At 31.2% G+C, this 25112-nt stretch overlaps 1 protein-coding gene across 1 annotated transcript in view; it reads left to right on the plus strand.

The window, feature by feature from the left end:
• Positions 1-20817: 20817 nt before the first annotated feature.
• Positions 20818-25112, plus strand: part of LOC114338491 (uncharacterized) — an 82821-nt gene continuing 78526 nt past the window's right edge. The window contains exon 1 of the mRNA XM_028289089.2: positions 20818-21080. Coding sequence (XP_028144890.1) covers positions 21041-21080 — 40 coding nt within the window. The 5' untranslated portion in view covers positions 20818-21040. The remainder of the gene's footprint in view (positions 21081-25112) is intronic.

The raw sequence follows: 25112 nt of genomic DNA on the forward strand, positions 1-25112 counted from the left end.
TTTAAATTACTTTTTCTAAGTCTTTCGAAAACTATTTTTAATTTTTCAAGGTGCTCTTGTAAAGATGTGCTATAAATTAAAATATCGTCTAAATATACTATACATGTTTCGTCTGTTAGTCCTCTTAAAACATTGTCTATTACTCTCTGAAAAGTTGAGGGTGCATTTTTCAAACCAAAAGGCATTCTTTTAAATTGAAAGTGACCTTGTGGGGTACTAAAGGCTGTTTTTTCAACATCTTGTGGGTCTACTTCTATTTGGTGGAAGCCACTTGCAAGATCTAGTGTCGAAAAATAATTTGCTCTTCCTAATTTATCTAAAATTTCTGTTATGTTTGGTAATGGGTATTTATCATCTACGGTTCTCTCGTTTAACTTTCTGTAATCTATTACTAGACGCCATTTTCTTTTTCCTGTAGCATCTTGTTTTTTCGGGACCACCCAAATGGGACTCGAAAACGCTGAATTGCTATCTTCTATTATACCTTCTGCTAACATCTTATTTATTTGGGATTTAACTTCTTCTCGGTGAACTTCCGGGAAACGATATGATTTTGTATATATTGCAGAATCATCAGTAACTTTAATTTTATGTTTAATACTATTAGTAAAACTTAAGGGTATGCCTTCACAATAAAATATATCTCTGTATTGGAAACAAAGCTTTTTTAGTAATTCTTTTTCTTCTTTGTTGCAATGATTTATCCTTATATTTTTTAAATTCCTTTTTAACATATTATCATCATTAATAGACGTTTCTTCGTCAGTTTCCATCTTTCTTATAAAATTAGTATTTACTATATCTAATGGTTCTATATCTAAGGGTTCAATATTACTTAACGTTGTCTTATATTCGCTCATATTCGTAATAGTGGTTATAGCAAAATTATTTTTAACGTTAACTATTGCTTTGGGCATTTCGATTCCTTTACCAAAATTTTTATATTCTAGTATACCTAATCCTTCATTTAATTTTACCGGTATTTTGACTATTTGCTTAGTTCTAGGGGGAATAATTATTGTATGATTAAAAGTTGGTTTGGGATATAATATATTCTTTTTACTGGGTTCAAAAATTATGGGTATAGTTACATAAGGCGTTTTCATTTGTCTCGTGTTGACATTAATTGAAGCTTTTAATTTTTGTAATAAATCTATACCAATTAATCCATCAAAATTTTCGCTAAATTTAAAAACATAAAACTTATTATATTGGTTTACTTTAAAAATGTTAAAAGCTGGAATATTAATTATTTCATTGTGCATAGAAATTCCGTGAGCCGTCTGTATATTAAAATTTTCGTAAGAAATAAAATTTTTATAATATTTATGCGCTAAGTGTGGGGATATTAAACTTTTGGAAGACCCTGTATCTAATAAAAATCTGGCATTGAGTTCTGGTATAATAATATGTGGTAAATCTGCTATCGTTGTATTTAAGTATATTATGTCGGATTGTAATTTTCTTGGGTCATGCAAAAATTTACGTTTTCAACATTTTGAGTTGGATTGTGATATGATCTTTCATTTGTGTTGTCTTGAGTTTGATAAGGACTGGATTGAGTTTCATAATTGTTCTCGTAATGCGGTACTGGATAGGGTACTGAACTTTGAATCAGGTTTTCGTAATCATTATTTTCAAAGGGGTTTTCGAATTGTATTTGATCGTTATTTATTTGTTGATTAAATAATTGTGTGGAAGTAAAATGTGGTTTAGATCTTAAGGAAGTATTTCGTGAATTTGTATCCATCGGTTCTGGCTGGTGTTGATTTTGATTTTGGGGTCGATTATTAACATATCTTTGTTGAAAATTAGGATTATTATTATTGAAGTTCCTTGGTCGAAAATTAGAATTATTATTGTCGAAATTTCTTGGATTGAAGTTAGAATTATAATTATTGAAATTTCGAAAATGATTTTGGTGTGGTTGAAAAGTATTGTTAGGATTAAAATTATTATTCTGGTATTGCGGTCTGATATTTTGATATTGGTAAGGTGGAAATCTCATATTAGGGCGATTTTGTTGAAAATTATTTCTAGGAATAAAAGTTTGATTAGAATTATTGTTTCTCGTAGGAGTATGTCTCGATGAGGGTCTAAAAGAATTTTGTGAGTTTAAATTATTTCCGCGTTGTAACGAATATAGAAAATTCTCTTCTTCGATAACGAAGCACATAGCTTTCTCTAAACTGTCTGGGTTTCTCAATCTAATATTTGTTTGTAACGATAAGGGTAAGCCTCTAATGTAAGTTTTTAAACATAAGTCATCGTAACTTTGTATTCTAATTAATTTTTCTGGTGCTTTAATATTAAGGGTATTTAATTTTTGTGCTACTAAACTACGTGTTTCTTGGCATCGCATGCCGAAATTATAAGGGGTTTCATTTTTGAAAGGCCTCAACGTTATCAGGTCTTGGATAAGGCAATCGAAATCTCTCTGATCTCCAAAACTAAGATTAAGGGCATCTTTTACAAGTTGCCATGTATTTAATTCTGTCCTAGAGCCTATTAACATTTGAGCTCTTCCATTTAATTTACCTAATATAGCTCGAAGTAAAAATGTATTCAAAGTGCCATCTGTTTGGCTAGCAAAATTAGTTATTAAATTTTCACAATTTTCAATAAATATGGTTAAAGTATGTGGATTACCATCATATGCTGGGATAGAATCTAAGTATAGTTTTAACAATTGGTAGTTTGTTTGGCCATTTCGTTATCTTTATTACTATTTGTTTCTAAAATTGAATTTAATTCTGCTACAAGGCATCTAATTTACTATCAGTTTCACTCATTAAATAGTTATTCTTTTTATTCAGATACTATATCAACTTGCAATATAAAATATGTTTCAACTTCAAAATAATCAAATATTTTCAAAAATATAATAATATAATATAGTAATAATAATATTTTTCTTATTTAAAATAAAAATCTTGGTAAAATCATAAAATCTTAAAAAAAATCATTTACAGTCGTTAGCTCTCTGACTATAAGTATTCTCAAATATGTATAGGAAAATATAAAATGGAATAATAAAATGGAAAAAATAGGAAAAACTTACATTAAAATGTAGAATTTCAACATTTCTGCCTATAGGATTCGACGATTTTGTTCTTCTCCCAGGTCTCGTTGAACTACTGCTTAAAATCTACTGCCTGTAGGGTTCGACGATTCTTGTTCTCTCCCCAGGTCTTGGTGATACCTTGTCTAAAGCTGATCTTGGACACTTTCACAAAAAGTTCGGTTTTCCGGTAAATCGTTAAAACGAAAAACTACTCGCGAAATCGTTCGATTTTTGTAACGTAATTTTGCGACGTAATTCCCGAAAAATCCTACTGACTGCGCCAGTGAAGTTTCTAAGTCCAAGAACAACGTTTTTAAAAAGAACTTTATTGACAAGGGACTACTTACTACAGTTAAATGCAAAATAAGAGTGACGCTATACAATGCAAAAAGTTTATTTATAAGCTCGGTGACGCCGAGGTGTGGTCGAGGTGAAGCTTGCTTACGCTGTCCTTTTATTATTGGTGATTTAGCAGTTATATATATATATATATATATATATATATATATATATATATATATATATATATATGTTTTGTACAAATATTTTCGACCGTACTGTGTTAAATAGTGATTTTTTGAATAACGGCAATTCGGTCAGATGAAATAAAACTCTATTTGTTCTAGGTCTCAATATTTCGTCACTATTTGGTGACTTCTTCAGGAGAAAACTGTAAATTTATCAAGATTAGATAGGGACAAAAGACAAAACATTTCATTACTTACAACTATAAGAGTGATAATTTACATTCGTTTAACATATTATATTGAACATTGACTTGAGAAATGACTGATGTTATTTTGACATATATTTGGGAGTTATGGTAACTGCAATATATTTTATGTTAATAGAATGTTGTCTAATATTGAAATTTTTTTTTTTTTTAGTGAAATATTGAGACCTAGAACAAATAGAGTTTTATTTCATCTGACCGAATTGCCGTTAATTCAAAAAATCACTATATATATATATATATATATATATATATATATATATATATATATATATATATATACAAGGTGATTGATTAGTGTGAGGAAGCTCAGTATATCTGTTATAGTAAAAATTACAAAAAAAAGTTATTGACAAAAATTGTAGGCAGATTTAAACTCCACATTTTAAAATTAGCTACACTCTTACAGGGTGTTCCATAAGATGGTGGCAGACCAAACTTATGTTTTTTTAAATGGAACACCCTGTATTTTATTTTAAATTTGAAATTTGCTTCACTTTCCCATCACAACAATGTAAAGTTTTATTATGTTATATCGGGTACTTAAAAAGTTATAGCCAATATTACCTGAAAATCGTATCAAGTTTAACTCCCTGTATAATTAAAAAGAAGTATAGGAACATTGATCGATTGCAGCCATAGTTTTTTAATAATTTTTAAAAATTATAAAACACATTCGTTTTCATAATATTCGTTAAATCAAATACAGGGTAAGTCAAAATGCAAGTACATTATTTCCTTGGTAATTTTAAATAGAACACCCTGTATTTTATATCACTATCGAAAGGTACTAATATCGTACTTCAAATTTTATAAAGTACTCCCTATACCTAAAGTTATCAGTTTTTTAGATATTTTTATTTTTCTATCAAAGTATTAATTTGGTAGATATTTTAACGTTGACCAATAATTATTGTGAGTTGGCCATGATTGATTTGTCAGAAACTGACAGTTTGACATTATTGTTTATTAATTCAGTATAGGGCTTTTCATAGACTGTCATTTGTTTCGAGCTACTGTCATATGTTTTATAATCTGTGTATATTAATATTATACACGGATTATACGACATGCGACCGAAGCTCGAAACAAATTACTGTGAATGAAAAGCCCTATTGGCGTACACCGTAAATTAGCAATAATGAATTTTACTACTGATGAAATGGTAGATATGATCTGGATTTTGGGGGAATGCAATAAAAATTCATTACTATCAGCTAGAATTTATCAATAACGGTTTCCAGATAGGCGGCAACCGAGACAAGATACATTTGAAAAATTGAAAGATCGCTTTAACCGCACTGGTTCAGTGAATTATGAAAAACATGAACGAACAAAAACTAGTGTGACAGAGGAAATCGAAATTAGTGTGTTGATGGGAGTTACAGAAAACTCACACACAAGTATTAGGAGTATTTCCAATGAACAAGAACTTAGTTACTACTCCGTTCAAAACATTCTATCTAAAAACAAGATGCACCCTTATCACATTCAAAAGCACCAATAATTAAATAATGATGATTTTCAGAAACGAATAGTATTTTGTGAATGGGCCTTAGAAAAAATTAATGAGCAGAGAGATTTTTTTGATTATGTCTTATTTGGTGATGAAGCTACATTCCATCGAAACGGTTCTGTTAATAGGCATAACTTTCACTACTATTCAACAAGTAATCCATACCACATAGTAACACATAGTCAAACAAGATAGTCTCTAAATGTGTGGGGAGGTACCGTCGGTAACCATGTAGTAGGACCATATTTTTTTGAAGATAATTTAAATGGTGAGATATATTTAGATTTTATCGTAAATTAGTTACCGATATTATTAGAAGAGGTTCCACTTAATATACGTGAACAAATGTGGTTTCTACATGACGGTGCTCCTGCGCACCACAACGAATTAGTACGTGGTGAACTTAATGATCAGTTTGGTGAAAGATGGATCGGAAGGGATGGACCGGTAAGGTGGCCCCCAAGGTCACCAGAGTTCAATAAAATGGACTCATTTTTTTGGGGTTACGTTAAGAACGAAGTATATAAAATACCTCCAACAACAAGAGATGATATGAAAAATAGAATCCGAATTGTATTTCAAAATATTTCTTTACAAATGCTTAGCAATGTAGGCAACTCTTTGAATGACCGCTTTCAAGTATGCATAGATGTTTTGGGAGGTCATTTTGAACACCTTACGTTAAAATTACTGTTGTTTTTTTATTTTTTTGTGTTGTTATTTTTTTTTTTAATTTTCCGTCGGTTATTTGTTATAAATTTTATTTAAAATAAATTGTTTTCTTTTCTGTGTCGGTATTTATTTACTGAATTAATAAATAATAATGTCAAACTGTCAGTTTTTGACAAATCAATAATGGCCAACTCACAATAATTATTGGTAAACGTTAAAATATCTACCAAATTAATACTTTGATGGAAAAATAAAAATATCTAGAAAACTGATAACTTTAGGTATAGGGAGTACTTTATAAAATTTGAAGTACGATATTAGTACTTTTCGATAGTGATATAAAATACAGGGTGTTCTATTTAAAATTACCAAGAAAATAATGTACTTGCATTTTGACTTACCCTGTATTTGATTTAACGAATATTATGAAAACGAATGTGTTTTATAATTTTTAACAATTATTAAAAAACTATGGTTGCAATAGATCAATGTTCCTATACTTCTTTTTAATTATACAGGGAGTTAAACTTGATACGATTTTCAGGTAATATTGGCTATAACTTTTTAAGTACCCGGTATAACATAATAAAACTTTACATTGTTGTGATCGGAAAGTGAAGCATATTTCAAATTTAAAATAAAATACAGGGTGTTCCATTTAAAAAAACATAAGTTTGGTCTGCCACCATCTTATGGAACACCCTGTAAGATTGTAGCTAATTTTAAAATGTGGAGTTTAAAGCTGCCTACAATTTTTGTTAATAACTTTTTTTGTAATTTTTACTATAACAGATCTACTGAGCTTCCTCACACTAATCAATCACCCTGTATATATATATATATATATATATATATATATATATATATATATATATATATATATAAAGTAGTTTGGTATTATTGACTGACAATATGTAGATACAAGTTTTTATTGAGGTTGCAGTCAGTGTAAGGAGCAGGATGAGAGAAACTCTTTGTTACAATCGAGCTTTCGCAAAATTTATTTGCTTCGTCAAGATTAGCTAAAATGAGTATATAATTATAAATACAATGAAATTAAAGATAAAAGAACATTGTATAAAAAAGCACAAAAACTTACAACGTGAGGTTAGTTCATTAATTTAACATTTCCACAAAACATAATTATATAAAAATATCCTTATTTTAATTGCAACTAAAAATGTAAAGACATTAGCATCACTATATACAAAAACTAAAACACCTATTAGTATTATGGAAAGCTCAAATGTAGTTTACAAAATACCATGCGAAAATTGCGATAAGTCATACATCGGACACACATCCAGGAATTTAATAGGTAGACTAACGTCACACAAAAGCGACCTTAGAAATAATAAAAACACATGTGCATTAGTAGATCATGCAATAAACAAAAATCATACATTCAAATTCGATGAAACAACGGTATTAAAACATGAAAATAAACTAAATAAAAGAGAATTTTTAGAAATGGTGTGCATAAATAAATATCAATGTGTAAATAAAAGAACAGACATAAATAAACTAAGTAACATCTATAATTATATTTTATCTTACGATAAATGATATTCTAATTAAATAATAGTAAATTCCCTGACAAAATTTCAAAAATTAAATTTTTAAAATTTTTTTTAAAATTAACGCCACTTTAATTTATTAATAAAACAATAATCAACAAAACATGTACTTATATCTATCTATACCTTCCATAATTTAAAGTGTACAAGTAAGTAATAATCAAAAAACTAGTTTTTAACAACTTAAAATAAAATAAACAGATACCTATTTAATGTCTTATTGACATTAATTGAGTGTCTTTCTGGCATTAATCAAATTTAGAACTAAATTAATAAATCAAAATTTTTCATTAGAAATTGTAAAAATTAAAACATTGAAATTTGGAAACGATTAAAATAAGGATATTTTTATATAATTATGTTTTGTGGAAATGTTAAATTAATGAACTAACCTCACGTTGTAAGTTTTTGTGCTTTTTTATACAATGTTCTTTTATCTTTAATTTCATTGTATTTATAATTATATACTCATTTTAGCTAATCTTGACGAAGCAAATAAATTTTGCGAAAGCTCGATTGTAACAAAGAGTTTCTCTCATCCTGCTCCTTACACTGACTGCAACCTCAATAAAAACTTGTATCTATATATATATATATATATATATATATATATATATGTTCGGAAAGATTTCCGCGGTCAGGTAAATGAAAATTACTAAGTTCTCGGGAAGAACCGCGAGACCCCCTCTTACCCCCTCTTACCCCTCTAAATATCAAAACCGTCTTCACTACTCACTCCAAGTTGTGCAATCTTGTCAGATCCGTAAAAGACCAAATCCCCAATGAAGACCATGGTGTCTACGAGATACCTTGTTCCAGTTGCCCACGGACATACATAGGACAGACAAACCGACGAATCCAAAACCGTATCTACGAACATTCCATATCTGTAAAACATTCCGACACTACTTCAGCCCTTGCCCAACATCATATTCAGACAGGTCACCAAATAGATTTCGAGAAAGCAAAAACCATCGCCCCTGTCCGCTCCTTAAAATCGAGAATCATCCGTGAAGCCATCGAAATTGAAAAACGCCCTCACAGCCTAAACACACGCGATGACGCCAAAAGACTGCCGGCAACATGGCGACCGCTGCTTCGGCGAATCCCCACGTCAGTCGATCCCACTCAGGCCTCTCCCGCGCATACAGTTCCCGCGCGCACTGAGAGTATAAAAGGAGCTACACAGGCGAAGACAGGTCGTCACTCGACACTGAGGAGTAGGCAGATTGAGACCTCAGTGCCGCTTGACCGTTCTCCTAGAGAACAAGACACTACTGGTACGTCACGAGTGAGGGGAGTAGGCAGATTGAGACCCCGAACTCGAACGGAACCATACCCCTCTTGATAATGGCTCCAAAAAGGGTGCCGAAACGTCGAGTTATAAATTCTCAACGCGGTTCTTCCCGAGAACTTAGTAATTTTCATATATATATATATATATATATATATATATATATATAAAATTCTCTTTCTCAGTGTTTGTTGCCATACTCCTCCGAAACTACTTGCCCGATTTTTATGAAATTTGGCAGTTAGACTCCCTGCTATTCGTTATCCAACGGTATATAAATCGTCTCTCTAGCTCAATTAGTTTCCGAGATAACAAAACGAGCTCGTAGGACAACACGAGAGGACGAGAGACGATATTAAGCACACGAGAAGAACGAGCGAAAATTGTAATAACATCCGTGAAATTATGAAGTTTTTAATTTTTCGATTACTATTTTTAATGTACAAAAAATATTTCAAAATTTTGCCGAAGGAGTATGTCTCTGGTATAATAATCAAAATTTTGGCGGAGGTGCATATCTGGTATAATCAAAATTTTGGCGGATGCTTTTGGTGGAGGCGCATCTCTGGTATAATAATCAAAATTTTGGCGAAGGCGTGTATCTCCGCTACAATAATATTTTTTTCCCCAAAAAACTGGCGCAACAACACTTCGCTCTGTCTCAATAGGTCCGTCCCTTAGTTTACTCTTTTTAATGCTTTTAAAATTTTACCAAAATACAGAAGCATAAAATCAAAGGCTATTGTTAATCAAAAAATTTTTCTATAAAATATTTTGTAGAACACCTACGTTTTTTAGAGTTTATACAATTATTACAGAGAAAAGCAACTGCCGAAAGGCCACATTTACTCGAAGTCAATTGCTCGAATAAAAAAGAAAATTGTATATCTAAAATATTTATTCACAATAGTACAAAATATAGACATAAGAAAGATAGTATAATGGAACAAATTATATGATATTCCACGTATATAATCGTATATTAATTTATGCTGAAAACATCTTTATAAATCTTAAATATGTTTGAGCTTTGGAAATATAAGAAAAATAATGGCAGAAATTTAATTCCGCTCTAGAACAAGAACAAAGTTTAGATGAACTAAAAATTGAACAGTGTGGTCCTTCTCAGAGGCATTTTTTAGTATGTCACAAGTGACCGCAAAAAAGGTAAGTCCGTGATAATTCACATTTATGACATTTATTATAATCTGACATTTAAGTTAATTGTGACAGTTGTCAGAATCGTAATCAGCCAAATATGAAAAGGGTATTGCAGTTTAACCCTTTAATTTGCAATTTGGTATAAAAACAAATCAATTGTGTTTATTGCATTTATAAAATGGTATTTTCTTTGATTTGTATAGTCTTATAAATTGTACAGATTATAGTCGTATATATAATTCGTAAATCATTTTTTGTTCGATTATAGAGCCATCTATCAACAATTAGAATAAATGATATAACAAACTGTGATCACGGACGTACCTTTTTTTCTGTCACTTCCAACTTAATGCGTTAGAAAGAAATCGAAAAACTGTGATGCACTGAAAGATGCCTCTGAGAATGAGTATCCATAAGTGGCAAACAACCTCAAAATGGTCATAGAAGATATAGAGATAGTGTTGATAGGTTATTGCGTTTAATAAACCAATATTAGTAACCACAAATTAATATCTGTGATTATATACGTGGAATATCACATAATTTGTCCTATTAAATGTACCTCTCTTATATACCTACAAATTTTGCATTATTGTGAATAAATATTTGGACATATAATTTTCTTTTTTATTCGAGCAATTTGTATATTTGATCAATTTTTATATCGAGCAATTCATTTTCGAGCAGTTGATTTTGAGTTACTGATCTCTAGCAATTGCGTTCGACCGATTGATCTAGAATTAAAATTATGACACATTATCTAAGGTGCAACGAAGTTCATCGGGTCAGCTAGTACATACATATTATCCACAAACGTTTTCCCCTTTTTAAATAAAAATTGAGTTAGTCATACTTCTGAGCTCGATAACTTTTGAATAGTATATTTAAAATTAGACATAAATATGCGTTGGAAAGTAATGATCAGTATCATCGGAAGCCGCAAAGGTCGGTCTTACATTTTTGAAGATTTTGGGAGTTTTGGGGACGAGAACGAAAAACAGACCCTAAATGGGAAGAGCCGTAAAATCCACACCCTTCGACCAAAATGGAGAGTTGACATATGGATGGGTGAGTCTTTTCCTAAACTTTAAGCAAGGATTAGGCCCAATTTTCAATTCAGTCAGATTTAGAAAATCGAAAATTTCGTGTATATATACTGTCGTATGTAGGGGTATTGTGCGCCACTGACGAGATTTGCCGTTCTCTGATAATAATCATAATCATGATCCTGAATCAGAAAACCTATTAGAAAGACAAGTCTTAAGTCACGGGATAAAACGATCGGCTGAAGATGACTTATTTGAAACACCTTCCAAATTAATTAGAAAATAAATAAATAATATAGACAATAATTTAACGAATTTGACAACATTGTGCAAAAAAAATCTGTATTCTGCTCATCGGAAGTTACAACCAGCTTTAGCAAAATCAATTTTTGAAGTTCATGAAGTTATAAGAAAATTAGAACCAAAAAAATTGAGGGGATTATTTCATTCATAGGAGATTCTGACCAATAAAAAGCTACATAAATCTAAATTAAATCGATTATTTTTGGATGATTTTAACTTCCAATCGTATAGTAAGATATTTGAGTAGAAAATTACCGATAGAATTTTTTTAAGTAGATTGTTTCTGTTTAATGGAAACCAGTTTCCTAGTTTTTACAACTGTCACATTTACGAAAATATCCATAATATACCTACGTATTAAAAAATAATCTTACGAATATCACACGACAGTAAGAATAAATAAGAAAATATTGCTTCATTTTTACTCAAATTTGTTGTCATTGGGCAATAGCCACTCGAGCCCTGCGGGATTTCGTGTCTATTGCCAGACATCAAATTTTCGAAAACCTGTCGCATTATTTTCAATTTATTCTCACTCTCTTGTGATATTATACCAGATTATTTCATTCATAGGAGATTCTGACCAATTGAAAGCTACAGAAACCTAAATTAAATTGATAATTTTTGATAATTTCCCGTCGTCAAGTATATTACGTCAGATGCCCTTCGTTGCTACGAAAAAATACATTCAGTGACATTAATGACAATTAATGTTTTAAAAATGATAAAAGTGATGACTTTTAACCGTGAAATATTTATAACAACTTTGTGTTTAATTGTACTAATTTTGTACTTACATAAATAAATTACAATAAAATTTTGGTTTTGAACAGTTTTATTCATGAAATAATCGCAACAAATTGCACTTGATCTCTAAAATTAATATAGAATTTTTGACCTCGTGACACTTTGACATAATTTCACTCGCGTTCGGCTCGTGAAATTAAAACTGTCAAAGTGTCACTCGGGAAAAATTCAATAATTTTAGAGCTCTTGTGCAATTACTACTGATAATTTTTGATAATTTCCCGTCGTCAAGTATATTACGTCAGATGCCCTTCGTTGCTACGAAAAAATACATTCATTGACATTAATGACAATTAATGTTTTAAAAATTATAAAAGTGATGACTTTCAACCGTCAAATTAATATTTATAACAACTGTGTGTTTAAGTGTACTAATTTGTACTTACATAAATAAATTACAATAAACTTTTGGTGTTAAACAGTTTTATTCATAAAATAATCGCAACAAATTGCACTCGATCTCTAAAATTTATATAGAATTTTTGCCCTCGTGACACTTTGACATAATTTCACTCGCCTTCGGCTCGTGAAATTAAAACTGTCAAAGTGCCATTTGGGAAAAATTTAATAATTTTAGAGCTTTTGTGCAATAACTACTGAAAACTTTTTATTAGTGAATGAGTCGATCGAAAATTTAGTGATATTTTGATGTGACAGTAATTTAATATTTTTAGTATCACATGAGCCAAGCTGGTATATTTTATATCGGACAGTTTTAATCTTTGCGCCAACTTGGTACAATTTTAAAAGACCTACCTGTTGCTTGGGCCGAGATAGGTACTGCCCGCACACACAGTTGCACTTTGATAGCTGAATAGTTAATGCTTTATTTATCATTTGCTTAGTGCAGTAGAGTTTGGTGAATAAAATACTCAGTACAGGGAGCAATGTAAGTAATATTAAGTACCACTTACGTGTTTTTATTTGTCCAGTGTTTATGTTGATTTTTGAACATTTTTATTATTTCATGGCAGCACCACTTACCACCCTGGATCCCCTTGTGACAAGAGAATCTAAAGACGAGAGAGAGAGACTTCATGACCGACCACCGAGCTACATAGTCTAGTCGCAACAAGGGTCCCGTGGGAAATTCTAGCCGGCATGATTTGATAGTGGTATTATAGGTTTTTGGATCGCTGAATCCAATGGAAGTGGTCTGGAAGCCCAAATACTACCCGATTAATTGTTATTAACAAATTATGGTAAAACTAAGTATTTTCCAGATATTATAAGAAGCTCTGTAAAGAAATTGATTACTCAAAATATGTTTTATTTTGTTAATAACAAAATAATTGGTTATTCACCGAAATGCTCAAAATAATGCGCTATCTACAGCATGTTTGTAGTCTTTTTCATAGTATTTTTATACGCTAAATCGATTCCACTAGTCGTGATAGCTGATAGCTTAAATTACGTTCTTACTTTGTTATTAATAAATTATTGCAAAAATAACTGCTTATAGTACGTTTACTGACTCTTTGCTCTGAATTAAAAAAACACTTGGATTGACATGAAATTTAGCATAAACGTAGCTAACATGTCGAACAAAAAAAGTGATATTGTGCCGATGTGTGCTTTTACCCTGGGGTGACTTTCACCCCTTTTCGGGGGTGAAAAAATATACCTTTAAAATATGTCCGGAAGTATATACTTACTATATACTTTATGTCACGTTAAGAATAGGACATTGCGAAGATAGCCCCATAGAAGCGCGTCGATGCCATGCCGTACTGATTAAAATGAATCGTATATCGGCAATCGAGTAGCCATCCGTGCCCGAGAGGTTTGTCAACACTGATCTCCATAAGCGTAACGTTCTAGTCTTAACGTGAAATAAAGTATAGAATGAATATAATAAGCTGCAAACTTAAAAATCTTTAAAAATTGCAAATTTAACAAATAAAAACGTCATAAATAATAAAGCTCCCACAATTTTTGGTTAAATTTTAGAGGTTATTCCTGGCATCGTTCTTTACAACATCTGATAAGTTTTAAAAATTCCTGAAATATATCCTCAAATCGACCTATTTTTCACCCACAGCTTGGACTACATTTTTTTATATACAAAGACACGCAATTTCCCTTTAACAAAAGACAACAAAGCTGTCTTGGCACAAATATTAAATGACTTGAAAGCGTATTTAAGCCAGTGCATTTTATTGAGCGTTACATGCAAGATATTAGCGTTAATTTATGGCTCTTCCCTGAATCTGCTCCCTCTGGACATCTAACGTTCGCATCTAAACATTTATAATTTTATCCATACTTTAGATTTTAGGATGTTTATATTTATGCACAACCTTTTTATTTTTGGGTAGCTCACTATGTGCTTGTAACACTGATGATGCTCTTGTTACAGAGCGAAAACGTTTTGTTTATATGTTTGTAGCTCTATAGGGGCTTTTTAAACTAATATACTTTTTACCAGAGCAAAAATTTTTTATTAAATTTTACTTGTAATTAATGGTAGGTATGCAGCCAGCTACAGGAATTTCTTCCTTGTGAATTATTGCCTTGTACAATGGATCTTTTCACAAACGACTGCTTGCCACCACTGCAAAATGAAGACAAATTAGATATTAGCGGTCTTTCAAAATGACGCACTTTAAAAAAGCTAAACGATGTCTAGAGGTGGAAACGGATATTTTTTATAGAGTCTTTGTAAATGTAACAACTCCCCCAAAACCCCACAAAAAAAGAAAAAGAATCAAAAAAAGGATTTTTTCTTTTTTTTTTTCTACAAATCCAAACTAAGATTAACATTCATGTCTAGAATTTTTTTACATACTGGAAAGAAAATGAAATATATGAAAGAAAGCAAGATATCAAAAAAATAAAACACAATGAAATAGAAACCTTCAAAAGCAATGTCATTTGGATTAGAGGAGTTTAATTATACCCTTCGGACTAATAGAACATCATAAAAAAACAAGACCCAACTCGAGATGATTTTTTTTTTGAAGACCACGAGAAAAATCAATACCTAAAAAACAAATGTACATTAATCAACTAAAAATATTTATATAAACCCTGACAAACTCGATCTGCCTATCAGAAACGAGAACTATAGAAGTACTGATTGTATATCCCAACTTGACTCTTAAGTTATCAGTAGAATCAAAGTAGTAAAAAAACCGACGCAGGCGTAAAGCACAGGTCCATTTTGATATGCATAACGTACAGCAAATTTAAAATCAACTCTATAGATAATCACCACATAAACGATAATTTAACCCAAAACTAAATAACTAAATCATAGCCATAACAGACAGTAAATATCATGTACCCCGATTGAATTCAGCACTCAAATAATCTAACACGTATTCTAACAATCATCTGTCGGTTCATACATATGCCGGTCGCTTCCACATTCATTTAATTCTCAAATATTCATACAGTCAAGTCCTCAAATTTTCACTCATTTATTCAATATATCACTCAGCGCATGAACCAATAGAGTACCAACATACCACATACCTATAACTATACTTGTCTATTGTGGAGTAGCATAATTTGCATTTCAAATAGTACCTGAGATCCAATGGAAGAAGAAAAAAAATACAAACATAAAAATGAACTAAAGCTAAAAATAACTTATGTCGAACACAAATCTTCCATTGAGAAAAAAAATAGAACTTCGATACACGGAAATGAACTTGATGTCCGGCAAGTAAAACAACAAGCCATATACTCAAAAAGGAAATCCATTAAATTACCTTGAATACCTCATACCCTCCACGCCTCCACGCAAAGAGTTGAACGGAATTCAAAAAGCGATTCCACGATAACACAACTCAAAATATATTTTTGCACGCTTTAGGACAACATCCTAAAAAGCAATTATTGCAAAAAAATATATACATTCTGCAATATAGCTTGCAATATAAATAATGGAATTTATATCACATTATGAGTTTCGTAAGTCCGGCAACAATGCCAAATGACTTAAAACTCAAACGATACACCTCAAAGGATGAGTTCCATAAGTCCGACAACAATGGCAGTGACTTAGAACTCAAACGATACACTTCAAAACATGAGTTTCATAAGTCCGACAACAGTAATGGCAATGAAATAACTCAAACGATACACTCCAAAACATGAGCTTCATAAGTCCGACAACAATGGCAATGACTTATAACTCAAACGATACATTCCAAAACATGAGTTTCGTAAGTCCAACAACAACGGCAATGACTTAAAACTCAACCGATATAGGTACCTCAAAATTCCATACTACAATAACACTTAAGACTTAGAACTCAAACGATACACTTCAAAACATGAGTTTCATAAGTCCGACAACAGTAATGGCAATGACATAACTCAAACGATACACTCCAAAACATGAGCTTCATAAGTCCGACAACAATAATGGCAATGACTTATAACTCAAACGATACATTCCAAAACATGAGTTTCGTAAGTCCGACAACAACGGCAATGACTTAAAACTCAACCGATATAGGTACCTCAAAATTCCATACTAGAATAACACTTAAGACTTAAAGCGAAAGGATTCGGATTTATCAAAGAAAAACCAAAGTTTAGATATCCATTTCCAACGCATCGAACCCACAGTGCATTGTAGCCGACACTCAAAATATATTTCACTTGGCGGAGTGAAACCGCAAAACAAAACAAGAGAGACCTTAATATTTTTTTTAAAGGAAGCTCAACACTATACAAGAAATATAGTCGGTTCGCTAAACTCAGACACAATTGGCTAGTGATTTTAGTAAGTAATTTTGCCAATTTGGTAAAATTGGCAAAATAATAATTACTAAATAGTTAATAATTACTAAATACTTAGTAATTTTGCCAATTTTAGCAAAATTGGCCAAAAACAAAAAATTACCTAATAAAATCACTAGCCAGTTGTGTCTGAGTTTAGCGAACAGACTATATCTACATTATACAAAAATTTTTATCATTTAACAACAAAAGCATTTATCTGTAGACCAAATATCACTTCACGAAAAACCATATCACACCTACCCTAGGTTGATAATAAACAAAAACGAACAAGATAAAGTATCAACGTTTCATTTCAAAATCAAACGGAACACAACACTGGTACGAATCAATCCTAGTTACAAATCAATTTAGCCAAAGAAATTGGTATTAAACATCCTCACAGCTAATAACGAAAGCTAATAATATTATAAAACCTGAAGTCCAAGATAAACTCAGAATTATGTCCAAACATTTTCATGATCAAATAGGATGACGTTGAAGACTACAAACCATAGCCCATAATAAAAGCAATTCCTATTCTAATGATCAAAGTAAACGACGTGACATTCCAAGCAGTGATAAAAAGTTGATATGATGGCAACAATAAAATATCCATAAGATTGTTCCAATAACGAAATGAAATAAATCAAGCATAACCAAAAAAAAACTTGAACAAACAGACCACTACAAATTTCTCTGAACCAACCAAACTGCAGCAGTAAACGAAGAAAATAAAAAACTAAAACCAACTATGTATAAAAGAATCACACATCTTAAATAAAGAATTTTGCAATTCTATGTAATCTATGTACGCTGACAACGAAGGTAAAAACCAAATAGGTCTGGATCCCGCGTTTGAAAAAACAGTTGATTAATAGCCAGCTGAAAATTTGTTAATAGCTTAAGGGTGTCTAGTCGGACAAACTTTGATATATATTAACACTGGAACAGGGGAAGTTTTAATTGTGGAACAGGTTAAAAATTTGGAACGGTCAGACCACGAAAACGTCACAAGTATTTTGTCCTACAGAACTTCCAATTAATTTGTTACCCTTTCATTAAACTCTCATGCAAAAATCAGGCTGCTATTCATCACCAAATGGGAATTATAATGAGTGGAACAAGTAGAATATGTCAAATTACAGGAATTATGACAGATGATAAATAGCAGTCTGATTTTTGCATGAGAGTTTAATGAAAGGGTAACAAATCAATTGGAAGTTCTGTCAGACAAAATACATGTGTGAAAATGACTTCAAAATCGGAACTAAAGATTCAAACTCAACTTTTCAATACGCTTTGATTGATGTGTTACATGTACTATTTCTGCGACTAAAATGGCACTTCTGGTTAGAACTTTTTAACTGCAAATGATATAAAAACCAAAATTTTACATTTGCTCTCATCTTGCTAAGGCACGTCGAATGATGGGTATATAGTTTCCAGCGGTTCTCAATCTGTGGTACATGTACCACTGGTGGTACATTTCATTTTTTGAGGTGGTACACAAAACGCAATAACAGCCAAAATCAGCACCACTATTATAGTTAATTAGATCACCTAGTTAGATATGTATTTCAGTTAGGTGGTACCAAAAATAATAAACAGTATTTGGTGGTACATGACACCAAAGGTATGATTGAGAACCGCTGGTTTATACTATTTCGGTGACTTTAAAACAGTACTTACGGTTGCAACTCTAAAACCGGAAGTGCGATGTTAAATTTCTCATCTTTAATAAAATCTTTGGGTTATAAGGTTTCATTCGACACCTCATTTGTCATTCTACCTGGTATAGTGACGGAGGAGTTATATTCGCGGTCGGACGGACAGACGGACAGACAGCCTAGGTCAAATTTCTCACCTTTAGTACCATTCTTCGATTATAAGCTTTCATTTGACACCTCATTTGTCATTCTACCTGGTATAATGACGGAGGAGTTATATTCGCGGTCGGACGGACAGACGGACAGACAGCCTAGGTCAATTTTCTCACCTTCAGTACCATCCTTGGATTATAAGCTTTCATTTGACACCTTGTTTGCCATTCTACCTGGTATAATGACGGAGGAGTTATGTCGCGGTCGTACGGACAGACGGACAGACAGCCTAGGTCAAATTTCTCACCTTTAGTATCATTCTTCAATTATAAGCTTTCATTTGACACCTCATTTGTCATTCTACCTAGTGAAATGACGGAGGAGTTATATTCGCGGTCGGACGGACAGAGGGACAGACAGCCTAGGTAAATTCTCTCACCTTCAGTACCATCCTTGGATTATAAGCTTTCATTTGACACCTTATTTGCCATTCTACCTGGTATAATGACGGAGGAGTTATGTCGCGGTCGGACGGATAGACGGACAGACAGCCTAGGTCAAATTTCTCACCTTTAGTACCATCCTTGGACTATAAACTTTCATTTGACACCTTATTTGTCATTCTACCTAGTATAATGACGGAGGAATTGTGTTCACAGGCAGACAGAAAGACGGACTGACAGACGGACGCGGATAATTCAGTTTTCACATTTTTTCAAAATTAGGTGAAAACAATAATGTTAAAAATTGTATGTCTATGGTTTTATTTTTAATCTAAAGCTTTTTTATGACAAATCTAATACCACTTATGTCATTTTTAACCTGGCAACACTGAATAACTACACGCTCTGAATCGGGGAAAACTTTGGTTGGCTGTTGGCTTAGCAAAATATAAAATAAAAATATATGATCCTTTTTTAATTTTAAATCAAGGTTGCCAGGTCTGGTGAAAATTCACCAGATTTGGTGATTTTGTAACCCATTTGGTGATATGGTGAAAACTTTTTTAAAAAGCTTAATATCTGGTGATTTTTTGAACTTATCTACATATTATAAATTTATTTTAAAATTTAAGAAGTACGATTATATTATTTAATATTTTTGTTAATAGTTTGTTATTCGTTAAGAATTGACTAATATTCATATCATACAAAAGTCTAATTTGTAATATAAAATGATCCGCCTCTGTGGTGGTGTTCAACCGGGGATTTCCCGAAGTTTACGCTATTCTTGCACGTGTTCATGCAGTTCTAATACTTTATGTCTTGGTTTTATAAACAAACCAGTTCAGTTAATATCAATTTTCAATTTATCAGTTTTATCTCTCTTGTGTCGGCTGTAGAGTGATTACTGTTATTCATATCTGTAGTTTTGTCACGTTTTGTGTTGGTTTGATGATCATCTAAAAATTTCAAAGGAAAGTATAGGTATATTTACTTTTACTAACTATTATTTCAGTAGCCTTAGCAAAAATTACTAGGTGTTTCAACAAAAAGATTTTTTGAAACAACGGTGGTCTGTCAGGCCAGGTTAATAAAAGTTAAGTTTTAAATAATCTACATTGTCGAGATTTTCAGTACCTTTCATAAAAATGAACACCTACATTTTACATTATATTTTACAAACAAAATCGTTTTATTTTTTCCAAAAAAAATTTTCATTTCAACGAACTTTTTAATTTTTCTTATGCAAACAACTTACGCTCGGTTTCATAATTAGTTAAAGTGGACTTTAAATTTTAAGTTGGTACCTTTATCAATGCAATTCATATGGGTAAATGTCAACGTTAAAGTGAACTTTAGTTAATGTTCACTTTAAGGTGATTATGAAACCGGGCGTTATTGCTATTTATAAGTAACAAAATTTTTATTCTAATTGTTTCATTAGGTTTGTTCCAACCCTTCACATTACCGTTCTGGAATGGTTAGGCGTATGCGCATGTGCAATAACGTATAATTATGCGCAGTAACACATTTTTCGTTACTGCGCACACTCATAACAATCTGGTGATTTTTAGCAAAATCTGGCAACTTTTGAAGCGATTGTCTGGTGATTTTTAGTTTTTTGACCTTACAACATTGTTTTAAATTTTAATTGAACTGTGACTGCGACCTGTGCCTGTGACTGTGGCTGTGTGGCTTAGCGTTCCGTTCTTAGTAGTAGGCGGAACGAAGAAGTAATAATTATTATTTTAAGTAGTAATAGTTGTTGTATTTTGTATTTGTATTCGTAAGATCGTAGATCATAGGTTTCGCTCCGGCTCAGTCATAATTTTGAGTTTTGACTCAGTGAATTAGACTATCCAAAATTATGAAGCTTCTTGGAAAAGTTCTCGTTCTATTATTGATAGGTGAGTTACAAATTAAATATTACAAAAATAGTTTCTTCCACTGGTCTTAATTATCTCATTGAAATACTAAGCATTACACCGAAATGCGAATAACCATGGGCGGATAACTCACATACTATATATATGTACTTGTACTAAAGCTAGTGGCTTTTATTTTTCGTTTTTATCCCAATCTATCTTTTTTTCAATCTATCTATTTTTTATCTGATACCCATTTAATTGTTAATTTTTTCCATATTTCGTTGGGTAACCTTGAACCTGTGGTTGTGGTTAAATTTTGCTATAAAGCCTCACGTTTCTGTTCCGTATATTATCTAGCCTCATGGTAAAAAGACAAATTTTTTTTCTTTTACCACGACTAGTCTAATCAAATAAAACTACGCTACACGTAAATCAAATTGTAATTCCTTACAGGTTGGAACCATAGATATATAATACTCTAGATTGCGCCCTGCGATCTTAAAATGGGTAACGGTTGCGACAGAGATAAATGAGCCTATTTGGTCGGTAGTCTCTTTTTAATTTAAGGGGAATATCGACGACGTGAATATCCCACTTTATCGAGTAATATGTGTTGACAGTTGGAGCGGGTGGTGATGGGAAATGGTCTTTGGTCTTCGGACGTGGGTAATCGTGGTTCGAATCCCATACCAACTTTACTTTTTTTATTTTTATTTAATCAATATTGCGTTTATTAGATATTTTTACATCTGAAAAATGGACCTAAGTAAATCTAGCAGATAATAAATGTATGTATAGTAAGTTAATATTGGAATACATAATTTGTGAACTGCATAGTAAAATAAAAGTCATTCGTTATTAATATAAATTCGTCCTTATTCGAATGATGTGAATGTTTGTTTTGCTTCTACTTTTTTAAAAAAATGTAACAATAGTTTCATAAATAAAAATAATGTCTAATTACTTATAATTGAATCGGTCATTTCAAAAACAGCAAAGTCCACAATTTTCAGAAACTAACTTTTTGAGAGGAATAGACTCCTTTAAGATAAACGTTGTGTGCAAAAACGACACCAGTCCAGTAAAAACATTAGCAACAAAACTACAATATAACTCTGAATTTTGATGTCATCCATTTCATCCATCTTTCGACTATTAATAGTTAGTTTTCTTTGCTCTTCTGTAAAATTAGGAATATGTGACTCATGTTGGTTTTGAAATGACCGATTCAATTAATAAATCGATGGTACATTATGTTGATATTAATTATTGGTAATTTTTTACGAATATTTTTAACAATTACTTTTAACTATTCTACAATTAACTTATTAAAAAAATAACATTGGCTTTTATATTTTTAAAAATCTATAGCGACCTATACAGTTTTTCTTATTTGTTATATATTTCTTTGGATAGATTTACTTTAGAGATGTAATAATATCTAATAAACGCAATATTGATTAAATAAAAAATAAAAAAAGTAAAGATTGGTACGGGATTCGAACCAGGATTATCCACGTCCGAAGACAAACGACCAGTTCTTGTCGCCATCCGCTCGAACTGTCAAACCATCTAAAATACTCGACGACAGAGTAGGATAGTGACGTCGTCGATACTCCCCTTGAATTAGAAAGAGACTACCGACCAAATAGGCTCATTTATCTCTGTCGCAACCGTCACCCATTTTAAGATCGTAAGGCGCAATCTAGAGTATTATATATCTATGGTTGGAACACATTAATTTTATATCAAGATTATGTGAAAACAAAAGATATTTTTAAGAATGTACCTATATGCTTCATATAGGGAGGGATCATTGTTTAAATTATAAAAATGGGTCACTTCTCACTTTTGCACACAATTGGCTTTTTTAACAACTGCGATATCTAATTCATGTTTTATGAAGATTTTTACGACTTTTCTTTGCAAAGTTGAAAGTAAAAGCTTTCATTTAAGAAATGTTAATAAAATTATTTTTTTGGTAAAATTGTGGCTTATTTCCCATCGAAAATAGTTGATTTCATTTAAGACTTGAATAAATTAAATTTGACCCTTAATTTATTTAAATACTTATAATTATAAAAATAATGATTAAAAAACTTTACAAAAAATTATAATTGCATTATAAATAAGCACTATAACAACATTACCTACTATTTTATGTTTCGTTATGTTGAATCAGAGGAAATACATCCCACAAAAAATGTACAATCACAGCACATTTACGCTAACAGTTAAAAGTCTGTTTGGGAATCCCACAGAATTTATATAAAATACTAATATTAGATAATAAATCACACTATGGGAACCCCAGAATTTATTTTTTTATTTAGCTTAATGCTTCCGTAACTAATGGCCATTGGCGTGGTAGGTACAGTTGATTTTGCAATCAGATACCTAGTGTAGTGTGTGTGTTGAGTAAATATTACTTTTAGTCCAGGACGCATCTGTTTTGAGATGGACGTTGAGAGGTGACTCAAATTTTTTTGCAGAAATTGCTTGAAAATAAATTAAATAATAATATTTGAGTTATCCTCCCTCTCAAAAAGGTCCGGAACATTGTTTAAATAATCAAAATGTCAAAAAATTAAGAAAAAATTCGATTTTTTTCTTGGTTTTTTGATTATAACTTTAAAAATATTCATTTTCGAGAAAAATTGTACTGAAATAAAAGTTGCATAATTAAATTTCCTACAATATAGAATTGGTTAAAAATTTAAAAAATAGTCACCCTAGTTGCAAAATAGCAATAATTGCGAAAAAACCATACAAAAACAAGTACATTTGCATTTTACGTTTTTCAACCATTTATGCTACACTTTGGACCTTAATATTTCACCCAGAAAAACTTTATGATACACTAAAACAATACTGTAAATTTCATTAAGATCGGTTCAATAGATTTTGCAAAATAAATTTTGCAATCCAGCTTTCGCAAAAAAAATTCATTTTTTCAAAATGTTACAGGACTGAAAATAAAGCAGATAGCAAGTTGAAATTTTTTTTGCTTATAGAAGTATACTGTACCTTTCATTTGCAATTTGCAAAATTAAAATCGATTAATTACCACGGTGTCAGGAAATTTTTTAAATAAACAATAATTTTTGGTGCTATGCGCAGGACAGCGGTGTTCGATTCACACAAGTGGATTTCCACCAAAATTTCATCCAATGTTTATCTAGTATATTATTTTCTTACTTTATATATTGCTGTATTTTAATATTTTAATTCCACAAAAATCAAACTAATTTTATTATTGTTTGTGAAATATTGTTTAAACAATTACATATGTTTAAAAATAATAAACTTTTATTTTTTAAGTTAAAATATATGAACAAAGAAAGTTTTTGCTAATAAAAGTGTTATTTCGAAGGATAGAGTATGTGTTTTTATTTTGCAATAAACAAATTTATTTATTTATATCGAAAATTAATAAAAACTAAAATGTATCAATCATTATCAAAGGTCATTGGAATGCCCAATCAGAGCAAACTATCCACTGTCCTGCGCGTAGCACCAATAATTAATGTTTATTTAAAAAAATTCCTGACGCCGTGGTGATAATCGATTTTAATTTTGCAAAATTGCAAATGAAAGGTACAGTTGAATTCTATAAGCAAATAAAATTACAACTTGCTATCTGCTTTATTTTCAGTCCTGTATCATTTTGAAAAAATGAATTTTTTTACGAAAGCTGGATTGCAAAATTCATTTTGCAAAATCTACTAAACCGATCTTAATGAAATTTACAGTATTATTTTACTGTATCATAAAGTTTTTCTGGGTGAAATATGAGGGTCGTAAGTGTAGCATAAATGGTTGAAAAACGTAAAATGCGAAAACTTGTTTTTGTATGGTTTTTTCGCAATTATTGCTATTTTGCAACAAGGGTGACTATTTTTTAAATTTTCAACCAATTCTATATTGTAGGAAATTTAATTACGAAACTTTTATGTCAGCACAACTTTTCTCGGAAATGAACAGTTATAAAGTTATAATCAAAAAACGAAGAAAAAAATCGAATTTTTCCTTAATTTTTTGACATTTTGATTATTTAAACAATGTTCCGGA

Source organism: Diabrotica virgifera, chromosome 4 (assembly GCF_917563875.1).
Source record: "Diabrotica virgifera virgifera chromosome 4, PGI_DIABVI_V3a".
Classification (NCBI taxonomy): Eukaryota; Metazoa; Arthropoda; class Insecta; order Coleoptera; family Chrysomelidae; genus Diabrotica; species Diabrotica virgifera.